General features: G+C 35.3%; 1 protein-coding gene across 2 annotated transcripts in view; it reads left to right on the top strand.

Moving 5' to 3' along the window:
* Positions 1 to 12,500, top strand: part of LOC136832188 (neuronal acetylcholine receptor subunit alpha-10-like) — an 87,761-nt gene that overhangs the window by 65,643 nt on the left and 9,618 nt on the right. Inside the window, exons 5-9 of one of the 2 annotated variants that reach the window (XM_067092948.1) lie at positions 4,581 to 4,764; positions 6,613 to 6,829; positions 7,536 to 7,670; positions 8,944 to 9,149; positions 11,291 to 11,507. In XM_067092948.1, coding sequence (XP_066949049.1) covers positions 4,581 to 4,764; positions 6,613 to 6,829; positions 7,536 to 7,670; positions 8,944 to 9,149; positions 11,291 to 11,507 — 959 coding nt within the window. The remainder of the gene's footprint in view (positions 1 to 4,580; positions 4,765 to 6,612; positions 6,830 to 7,535; positions 7,671 to 8,943; positions 9,150 to 11,290; positions 11,508 to 12,500) is intronic. The other variant, XM_067092949.1, reaches the window with a different exon arrangement.

A 12,500-nucleotide genomic window follows, 5' to 3' on the forward strand; every position in this document is an offset into this window, starting at 1 on the left:
GTCGAAAGTGCGTTCGATTTCGTTTATAACAGGAAACAATTGCCAGTGTTATTTGAACGGCACAAATATACAGACAGCAGTGACGAATATCGTCAATTATAGTCGGATTTGGGATTAAAAGAATAAATACTGTTGCAGGCAGCGGTTTGAGTAATTTGTAAAGTCACGGAAAAATTGTGCGTTCAGGTGATCCACTACATACTCATTACAACACAACTACATCGTATTCTGACACACCATAATGCATAGATAACCGTTTACCACTATTGAATGGATTATCATCCACAAAATATTGCGCCATTGCAATATTGTTTGTTATTGCTGGCGGCGGAATGCTCGACAGAAGATGAATGACAGGGAAGACGGGAAAGCAGAATATTTGCAGTCGACGTTCGAAGTTGCTGCCTCTCTCACTCACTACACGAATTGCGATCACAGTAAACATGAAACAGGATATATTTTTGATTCGTTGGTTTCGAGAACACGACCATGATACCCTCAGACTTGTTGGAGTCTGACATATTCATTGATATGCAATAATCAATTATCTTTCACTTGTGAAATCTTAAAACCCACTATGACTTATGGATCTCTCACAGCGAGAGTGAAAAATGACTGTAGGTCAATCCCGCATATCTTTCTCAGCAATTTTACTTCACGTATAAAATTACCATAATTTTTCAAGTGTGGCGTCATATTTTCAGAGGTGGAAATATGACACCTTCGATTCTTACTTTATCTTTGTGATGCCGGTTTCTGATGCCATGATCCCGAGATCATAAAACATTCTGACATATTCTACACTCATGGCAAAGTTTGAAGCAAACATTATTTTTCATGTATGGGTTTCTGCTAACCTTCTGCACCTCAGGGTTACCAAATAGGCAACTTTGTACCATGTACCTTTTCCCCCAAAGCTCCTTTTCTTGTAACATCAGCAGTTGAGTGGAATGGTGTCGATAAGCCAGGCATGAATCACAGCTCTTACAAATATGAGCGCATTCCTCTAACACTACGGTATGCCAGTCTCGCACACACACACATACATATATATATATATATATATATATATATATATATATATATATATATATATATATATATATATATATATATATATATATATATATATAATACACCAGTCTCGGACACACACACACTGTACATTATATATATATATATATATATATATATATATATATATATATATATATATATATATATACTTATATATATATATATGTGTGTGTATCAGCGGCAGGTGGGAGTCAAGAAAAGGGCACTGAGGAAAACGCATGTAGGAAAAAAGTATATAAGGTCTCGTGGCTGAAGAATGTAAGAGATCAACACATGAAAATAAAAGGAGCTATCGAGACTTTCGACTTTTTTATTAATTCATATTCACAGTACATACACGCGCTCACTCACACACATATACATTTATACAAACATACATAAACACACATATACATACATATATATATACATACATATAGATATATATATAAATATATATATGTATGTGTATGTATTTGTGTGTGCATGTATATATGAATGAATGTATACTTATACGGTATATGTACGCAACAATGTTTTGAAGACCCAGTTCTCCCAATCTGAAATAGCTACAGACCTGAATTTTCGAGGCTCAACTTAACTTGCAGTAAACTAAAACCGTAAAAACTTTCATATTCTTGTTCATCGCAAATATCAGCTTCCAGCCCCAACCTAGTCTCAAAAAAAAAAAAAAAAAATTCGCTCGCTCTTTTATTTCGGAATTTATGCTTTTTTTCAAACTATTTTAATGATTTTCGTTTATTGTGATCTTAATACTGAACGACAATCGTGCCAGTGTTGAGGTTTTCTGAAAATATCGTAGAATGAAGTTGTTAGCCACGCGCCTTAACTGAGACCCAATAAAGTCGACTAACTACAGGTAGATAATTTTCTGCATAAGTCAAGAGACTGGATTAGATTAAATTAAACTTGCTTAAATAGCTCCGCCTCGCTCGTGAATCGAACCTCAACCACCCTATATATATATATATATATATATATATATATATATATATATATATATATATATATATATATATATATATATATATATATATATATATATATATATATATATATATATATATATATATATATGTATGTATATATTTGTGTCTGTGTAAATGTACATACGTACATACACACAGACATGAGCATAATGGGGTGGATATTAAATGGCTCAATCAAGAAATAACCGTGGGGGCGATGACCACCCTTTCTGTAGCTTCTCTCCAGTTCTGTATTCTTTCATTGTCACGTCAGTCTCATCTCACTTAGAAAAATACTGGAATGATTAATTGAAAAGTATATTTGGTCGTCTATATTTCACGTTTCATCTAACAACAAGAATTGACATTATCCTGAAATGTAGATAAAGAAAAAAGACTTCAGACTTGGCATCAAGCGAGGACCAATTTATCTTTGATGAAAGTGACATAGCTCTGATGATTTGGACTGCGCGAGCTATTTCGCGCTTCACTCGTGTCCTATAGTTTCTTTGATTGCTCCCTTTTGATCAGGTTGTCTACCAGCAAGAAGCGTACTTTAGTTAAGGCAACGATGATTTTACACTGAAGGCTTTCCATGTTTACTGTGAATGACTGCATCTAGGAGAAGACATCGTTTAGCGATTGTAATTATTTCTTTGGAAAGCTGATTCCAAAATACATTTCCCAAAAGTCTGATTCTCCGTATCTATTGCTTCTTTGCTGTAGAATACAAATACATACAGTTTTCATATATCACTCAGGTCGACTTTACTATCCCTCCAGGTAACTGAAAATATCTATGTACCGTAGATGCTCTTTTCAATTATATTGGAGTGCTCGGTTTATATTTTTTGACAGGAATTCAGAATAATGAACATACAAAAGTTACCTTACACTATTTTTTTTAAACATTCACTAATAATTAACTTAATTTCCTCATAACTTACCACTTTTCTACACACGGCGAGACTTATTTTCTTACAAAATGGATTTATCGATTTATTGATAGGGCAGACTTCACCATCTGTGCTCTTATCTGCGGTTTGTCACCGGCACTGCCAGCCTCTAGAGTCGCCTTTTCCAGTACGTTAATTTGTTTCCCGTCCTCAACTTAATCCTGTATTTCTGTTCCCCTCTGGTAGTTCCCAGATCATGTCGCTTTTGATTTTTGGCTTTAAAACCCATGTCGATCGTAATTTACTCAGCATTAAGGAATTTAAGCCATCTCCCTCCATATATCATCCACATTGTAACCACTTATCATTCGCGATCAGAATGCGAAAAAAATATGTGACTGATAAGCATTTATTGAAGTGGACGGGAATATATTGCAGGAGGAAGGTGAAGAGGGAAATTTGGTGGTAAAACAGAGAGGAGAAAGAGGTATAGAAATGTGGCCCTGAATAGAGGCTGCGGTGTTTATGCTTCAGTTTTTACGGCTTTAAAGTTGAAGTGAGGGGGAAAGTCAAAAGATGGACGAAAGATGTATATCTCAAGCTCAAGTTTTCAGGATGGGAGATGTATGTGCATGGAGATTTTTAAAGGCAGTTCGTTCGTACATGCGTTCTGGTGAAACGCGAGAAACTGGGGAGTTAGAAATTCGCAAGGTCCGCAAATGAGAAAACTTACAGGGATATCGTAACAGATATGAGATGTTATGATCAAATATGAGATGAATGTTGTAAAGAGAACAATAGCTTTTAAAATGACTGAGGGGTCCCTGGAAAGGTTTTGAAGTGGAAGAATAACAAAGAGGGAAAAGCTTTCAAGGAAAGTACGAACTGTTGGGAAACTTCAGAATGGTTGTATAGATAACTCGGACGAATTATTTGACATTTATGAAACTCCATTTATTGCTGGAATTGAAAAAGTAAGGTGTACTGAAAAGACAGAAGTTTTGACACTAGTAAAGAGATGGATCGTTATTTATTGACAAGAGAGAATGAAAAATAAATGATAGTATATTCCCTTTAACTCACCAGTTATAGGCCGCATTTTGGCATCGGTCTGTGCTGGTATAAGGCTACCTTTACTTAGCTGACGATTGCTCGGATCACGTTCGCTGCTAGACTTTAGTTAACAAGCCCCCCAACTTGTAGATGTATACCAACACCTGCTTGGGTTAAGAAAAAGGGCGTGGGGCTAGCAACCGCACCCCTAAAGACTTACTGAGAAACCCGTATATATATATATGTATATATATATATGTGTGTGTGTGTGTGTATGTATGTTTTACATGTGTTTATCTATATGCATGAAACAAAAACAATTTTTCCTTCTCTCTTCTGACCGTCTTCAATAAGTCAATGACAAATTCGTCAGTGATCATCATCTCCAAATGTTTTGGTTATTGCTTTGATTTCAAAATATTTTCACGTAATACTTGATAACAATTCTATACCATTTTACTTCTATATTGTACAATCTTCAAACCGTTACTCTTTTCGTCTCAGTTCTTCAAATTCCCTCTCATCCGTTCCCACGCTATATTCTCTGTCATTCCAACCATCCTCATTTTTTTTTCTTTTTAATCAGCGCCGACTCCCAGTACACGTCAGCCACCATTAACACGAACGTGATCGTCACTTCGGCGGGGGAAGTGACGTGGCTCTCACACGGCATCTACAGGTCCTCCTGTGACATGAACGTGGAGCATTTCCCCTTCGATATCCAGTCGTGTAAGATGAAGTGGGCGTCTTGGACCTATGATGGCTACCAGGTAGGCAGCTCTTTTCGTATTTATTTGAATGCTTCCAGACTCTTCATCAGAGTTTGACTGTGTTGTATGTCCACGCAATTTCCAATTGTTTTTTCGTTTTTTTTTTTTTTTTTTTAATTCAGCATTGATACATATGTATACTTGCACATATCTATCTATCTTTATATATATATATATTTATATATATATATATATATATATATATATATATATATATGTGTGTGTGTGTGTGTGTGTGTGTTGTGTGTGTGTGTGTGTGTGTGTGTGTGGGTATAAAACAATGTATTTCCTCAGTAAATGTTATCTGCTTATTTCTTTAACCAGTGAACCTTAGCTTAGAAGACAAAATTGTGCACTATATGCTGTTTTGTTAACATTTTCCTAAGGCTGTTTATCTCGATGAAGCCACAAAGTTCTGGGGCTGAGATCTAATTTGTTTTTCTAATGTCTACATGTTGATAATATCAAATTGTATTTAGAAAATCCGTCGTGGTCTGACAGTGGCCCGTGTAAAAGCAATTCTTGGCAGTTAAACTAATAATCCCAAATATCTTGGATACATCTACCAAATCAATAGTATTCACCTCTCTCTCTCCTCTCTCTCTCTCTCTCTCTCTCTCTCTCTCTCTCTCTCTCTCCAAATCTTTAGGATTGCTTTTCTTGACCTTTCCCAAAGCTGTCATTAAACTTAACGCGTATTTTCTTATCAAATGTAGGGTCTCTGTTTGCTCAATCCTGAGCACACCTATGATAACCATTGTAGATCTTAGTTGCTCTATGGTTTGGTGTTCACCAAGTTGTACATTCTCCATCTCTTTCTCATACGATCTTACTTTTTCCAAATGTATTTTTTGTTGTCCCGTCTTCAAATATAATATATAACCGTCTTCAAATACATAATTTTTCACCGTATACCACCGATTCTGATGTCAGAGATAATGATACATTCGCTTTTACCAATGAAATGAGTTAAAGGTTTAAATAGCAAGCAGATGTTTTATATATTTTATATATATACTTTATTTCTTTTGTGTCTCCTGACCACTTCTAATCTGGCCTTTCTCTATCCATATTCCATTGAAATATTATTACTTCAGTGTCTCCTAAAACGTAAACTAAGAGCACACTGTGTCCTATTAGTTGTGAGAACTTGGAAAATAAAGGAAAAAAAAATTGTATTGAACGTATATGGACCTAAGGAAAGCTTTAGGTAGAACAAAGAGAGGCGCAACTTGAAAGTGGTTGTGGAATGGGAGCACTTCATATCCAGGAAGTGCAGGAGTGCGAGAAAGTATGGTACGTATTCATTTCCCTCTCTCATTCCCCGCATTGTGTAATGATACACAAGAGGGAAGTTTGTCACCACATTTTTTCATTACAGTGACAGTAAAACATCTCCGACCCTACCTATAGGTAAGAAACAGTCAGGGGAGAATGAATGATACTCCTCTCTTAAAAATGGACGATTTAGTAGATTCTAGAACGCAAGTGGGGTAGGAATGAATGATGGAAGAACAATATTTACCCCCTTTCTGTTCATATTTTTTTCCTTTTCTTCTTCTTCTTTTTTTTTTACGATGTAGTGTGCAACATAAAGAATAAAGATATAGAAGACCAAAGGAGAAAACGGAATATCTTTGATAAACATTGACTTGTTTTGAAAAAAAAAAACTCCCTTGAATTTATTTTCAAGGTTTAGTCTTTAAGACTGACACAGAAAATGCTATAGTATGCATATATTCATGGAAAATGTTTGCAATTCAAAAAGCGCAACATATTTTACACTCTGTCCAAAACGTTTTTTCAAGCTGAACTTTCGTTTTCAAACCGAACTTTTGTGTCTTGCAGTTGGACCTCATCAAGCAGATGGACGAAGGGGACATGTCGAACTACCAAAGCAACGGCGAATTCGACCTGATAGAATTCACAGCGATGAAGAACATAACTTACTATTCGTGCTGCCCGGAGCCCTATCCAGATATCACCTTCACCATAAAGTTAAGAAGGAGACCGATGTTCTATGTTTTCAATCTCATCTTACCTTGCGTCCTAATTAACGGCATAGGTGAGTTCGCCATGTTTACGAAAACTTTTTCAGACTTTCAAGTGGTGGGATAGTTTCCTTGAAATCTCGTTTAGTCTCTCCTGTGATCTTGATCTATTTTAGGAATGTCCAGATTATTATTATTATTATTATTATTATTATTATTATTATTATTATTATTATTATTATTATTATTATTATTATTCAGAAGATGAACCCTATTCATATAGAACAAGCCCACAGGGGCCATTGACTTGATAATCAAGCTTCCAAGAATGTGGTGCTTATTAGGAAGTAAGAGAAGGTAAAGGGAAATACAGAAAGAGGGGATCTAACTTATACAAAGAAAAATTAATAAATAATTTAATAAATAGATAAAAATGTATTAAACTGCAAGGATAATTGCATTATTAGGCCGGAAGGGTGCAATAGTAGAATTACTAAAAGGACCTCATTCAAACTGGATGGTACCTACTGGAGTATTTATTCAGAAAAAGTTACAAGCTTTCTTGGACAAACTGTCCACATTATCACGTATGCGTACACCATCCAGTTTGAATGAGGTCCTTTCAGTAATATATATATATATATATATATATATATATATATATATATATATATATATATATATATGTGTGTGTGTGTGTGCCTGTTTGTTAGTCTATTTGTAATTAAATGGCATTCTTTGAAAACTAGAATGTAAAGAAAAAATTTTTTTTCTGCAAAGCGCTCCTGGTGTTTTACGTGCCAAGCGAATCCGGAGAAAAAGTAACATTGGGAATCTCAGCTCTTCTCTCCATGACGGTGTTCCTCATGACCATAAGAGAGAGTTTGCCTCCAACGGAGAAGACGCCGCTGATAAGTAAGTGGAAAGATTTTTTTTTCTTGTGGTACCTACATCCGTCAACACGAATACATATTTCTAGAAATAATTAGTGTAGTAGGAATTCTGTATGACATAACTGGTTGTTTGTTCAAATACTACCTGTTGCATATACTGATTTACATGCTTTCGGAGTGAATATTAAATAACTTCAAATTTGACGCAAATGTCAATTTGCCAAAAAATTGTAAATTTTTACAGTTATGCTTTTAGCAGATTCTGATGCAATCACCATCAGATGTCAATCATAAATGGTCAGAAATTCTGTATTTGTACATCAAACCTTTATTAAACATTATGGTATGAGTACCTATCAACTATATTTTTACAAAGAATACCCAATGAATATTTAGATATCCTTACCTCATAAATATCAATTAGTCAGCGGTTATTGCACGGTAACCCTTAGTTACAATGAACTTTTATCCGACCCCTGACAATATTAATGTCCAATCTAAAGCAATAAGGAGAAAAGTTGGAACAGTTTGGAATTAGATTTCGGACGGAAATTTAATTATAGTTCCACATGCAACATTAACAAAATGAGCACCTCAATGATTGCTCTAAGCATGTTACTTTCGGAGTACTGTTAGTGTGGGCATCATATTTTCCGGTTTTTTTATGCAGTGAGTGAGAGAATTTGGTGTTTTAATTATCGGTACACTTGCCGCTACAGCAAAAAGTACGCATTGCGATGATCATGGTTGTAAATATTACTTTTTATCGTGCTGTCAATTCGTCCACGATAAATTTCCGTATTTTATGGAACAAGTCGTAGAAAGGTTTGGAAATAAAATTTGAGTTCTGATTTAATTAGTTTCGCGGGCGGCAAAACAAAAATATAAGCCTGAGATTTTTGCAAACATACTGCATTTAATGATGTGTAGGTCGCAGCTCAATTTTGAACTGTTATTGAATTATAAATTTACATTCAGTAGCATTGCCAGTAAACAACATAATGATTTTGTAAACTCATTTATTTTTGTAGTATTTATCCATTACGTTCGCTGTTTTTTTTTTCCTTTTTTTTGCAGTAGATATTAAAAGTTTGGAAGACAATGGTAAAGTGTAGTTTATAGTAGCACAAGGTGAAATAACTAATTGCACACCATAATGATCATTGCAAACATGTTACTTTCAAGAGTATGATTAAAATTAAAAAGTAGCATGTTTACAGCAATCAGTATAGTGAGCACCGTGGTTACTTCCGCGTGAAACTGTAATCGAAACGGGTTTAAAATTCCCTCCTCAGGCATGTACTACGGAGTGACCATTTGCTTGGTCAGCTTCGCGTCGGGGATGTCTGTGCTGACCTTGAATATCCACCACCGAGGAGTGCGAGGGACCGAGGTGCCCCATATCATCAAGAAGATCGTCTTGGGCGGCCTGTCCAAGCTGGTCTTCCTGCATTTCGAAAACCCGGTTCTGGCCCAGGAAGAGAAAAACATCTTGCTGAATGTAAGTCCGCAATCGTCAAGTTAACATTTCGTTCAGGCAGAGTTTCAGCGCGTGTGATTTCTTGCGGATCTTGGCAATAAATGGTTTTCGTGGATAATGATCTATTTTTCACTAGAGTGAAATTGGCTGAAATATACTTTCTGCCAGATATGTTAAGGGACGTCTTATCCAGAGACATACGGTTCGTCCAGCAGGCCTTCTTAAATTTTCGCTTGTTAAACTGACCTGCCATTCACTTTTTTTTCTTAATTTTGTATTTAGACTGATTTCAGTTACAGTATTTTATATATATATATATATATATATATATATATATATATATAATGTATATATATATATATTATATATATATATATATATCATATACTGTATACTATATATATATATATATATATATATATATATATATATATATGTATATATATACGAGTATATATATTATATATACATACATACATATATACAGTATATAGAGAATGAGAGAGAGAGAGAGAGAGCTTAAAAGTTGATTAAGCTTCAGTGTTGTCTTGTAGTCTATGTGGCTTCTTAATGTATTTGATTTTTTCGTTTACCAGTTAATGTTTACAAAAATCCTAATTTTAGAAGAAAACGTATATTCATTTCATAACTTAGTGACTCAGACAAATGTTTCTAAGTATGCTCTTAGTTAAAGAACATATAAAAGTTTTGAGTAGTTTAGATTTTCTCATGCCTCCTGGCTGGAGGTGGAGTTCAATTAACTTGAGAAGATACGTGCTTATTTCTCTCAAGCCTGCTGTGCGGGATACACTGCCATCATTCTTTGTAGTCATCTACGACACCACCAAATCCTAAAGTAGGGCAACTTCACTAATACTGAAATTGAACACAGCCAAAATTCAAGCGGGTAATACTTTCTGAAATTGTGTCAGTTTTCCACAAGTCATAAATTGTTGTGTACAGTGATTCTGATAATATATTGACCTCTGATAGTAGATAGCATACTGTGCACAGACTTCTGAAACTTTAGTCAACAGCAATGGAGTAAGCAATGGGCAAGTGCAACGATATGACGCACACACAGAGAGAGAGAGAGAGAGAGAGAGAGAGAGAGAGAGAGAGAGAGAGAGAGAGAGAGAGAGAGAGAGAAGGTGTGCGTCTTGGCTCATGGTCCAGCGACCCGGCCATCCAGTCAATCAGAGACCATGTTTTAAATCAGATTACATTTCTGACCGACCGTACGATGCAATCTAACTTTCTATCGCTTTTTGTCACAAATACTCACTAATGAAGAAAAAGTGAACTTGCGAAATAGCAGCCCTTGATTTTGAGAAACCAGAGGAATTTAATCATCCTTTTATTGTTTGAAATGTCGAAGTTAAGTAATGGAGGGAGGACGGTAAATGTATAAATAGGAAAAAATTCTTTAAAAACAATTCATTCCGAAATTTTTCAGTTATCTAATGAACATATATATATCTTTATATATTATATGTTGTAAATACGGAGTTAGTACATGCATACATTACAAGGGAAAAATGCAGAAAAATAGACATTTTTAATAAGTGAGAGCAGATATGCCTAATAACGGTCATATATTGTGGGAAAACGACCTATAATTTTGCCGGACTAAAGTTTAATGACCATTTACCCCACGTGTAGTAGGGAAGTGTATGGCAAGAAAAAAGTAGTGTTTGTGACGCTGTCAAGATTTTAAAGATGTGTTAAAGGTACAAATGTGTAAAATGCAGACATTTCTAATGGTGACAGACAGTAAAAGAAAGGACTGTTTGTGACGGCGTCTATGACTCTGATGAAGGGAGAAGACCTCAATACCAGCATTTGTTAGAGAATATAACCACTTGCCTTACTAGCTTTTCAGCAAAGAGAATGGGTCGTTATGATTAGGTTAGAATCCAGACTTTGGTTACTGAGATAGTTAAGAAAAAATCTTTTGGTTGGTGTTTGGAGTGAATGAGACTTCAAAATGAGAACATTTTGTTTTTGTCTTAACTTCAGAAATCAGCTCAAATGATTCTTGCAGAATTAAAGACGAGAGAAATTCATCGTGTAAAACCTTATTGAGGAGATTTTGAACGTCTCTCCCTTGATAGCTTAGATGATCTCATCAACTAACTTAAAATTACTCTGATTTATTTCAGCAGGATATGAAGCCTGACCTGACCCCCTGCTTCACCCTACAAGACCTTAGACCTGAACGAACCGTTAGACTAGACTCCATTACAGCGGAAAAGTTCCACCTTCATGAGATGGACAACACAGAGCACTTCAATGTCTCACCAAGATTTACCCCCAGGAGAAACGTCCCAACAAATAATGAAGCTCCTTCTAATACATCAGCAGTAGGGCAACCTTCAGGTAGGTTTTGAGGTTACTGAGGAGTAATGTTAAATAGATGAAGGGACAGATGAATGTTAAATAGATGAAGGGACAGATGAATACATGAAAGGATAGAAAATTAAAAGAATCTGAATGAACGTATTCTAAAAATATTCGTACAGTTGGCAATAGATAGTATAAATGAATCGAGCTGACAAAAAAGTGAATGAAGAATTATATGAACCCAGGAGGGATTAACAGACAATATATCATCTTTTATGCAACCTGTCTCCACTATTTAACGTAATAAAACCTTGTCTATATTAAGGCAAGATAAACATAAAATTGATTGTTCAAATCATGTTTTAGGTATATCTCGTACATAAGGATATACTTTGATATCTTTATAGGATTCTGTTGAGAGTAATAGCTGTTTTTGCAGCCTTGGGCTACCAGAAAAACCGACCTCTGCCCCTTTCATATTCACTAAAGGAAATCAAACTGCAATTAAAATTTTGTACTTGCCTTCATTTTAAAAAAAGATTTCATGAAACTTTTGTTCTCAAAAACTGCTATAATAAAAGAGGGGATAGGGGCTATAGTCTTCTGGTAAAAGGTAACAAACTTCACTTCCAGGCACTGGCAAAAGAGCTGATCCTGGGCTGGATAGTCTGTGGGTACTAAAATCAACGTTTAGGCTCTGTTGGACATAGGTATATCTTCACTCTGCGTACTGTATATGTAAGCCAGTGGCGAGGGAGGCTAGCCCAGGGAGTTTCTTATGCAATGTACTTAGGTACAATTGGCATGTGGGTACATTAGATACATTTGGTACGTTGTGTACATTTTATCCACAAGGTACATTTTTGTGCATTGAGTAGAATTAGTGTACTTCATACACTTTCCTCTTGGTGGCAGTCGCAGAAATTACACACAAAAAACAGATAAAAACACATCGTGCTCTTATATTTTAGAGTAGTATCAAATAATGGAGTCATATTTTTGTCACCTTATATATTATTTTTATGGCAA

The sequence above is a fragment of the Macrobrachium rosenbergii genome, chromosome 49 (genome assembly GCF_040412425.1).
Source record: "Macrobrachium rosenbergii isolate ZJJX-2024 chromosome 49, ASM4041242v1, whole genome shotgun sequence".
In the NCBI taxonomy this organism is placed as follows: Eukaryota; Metazoa; Arthropoda; class Malacostraca; order Decapoda; family Palaemonidae; genus Macrobrachium; species Macrobrachium rosenbergii.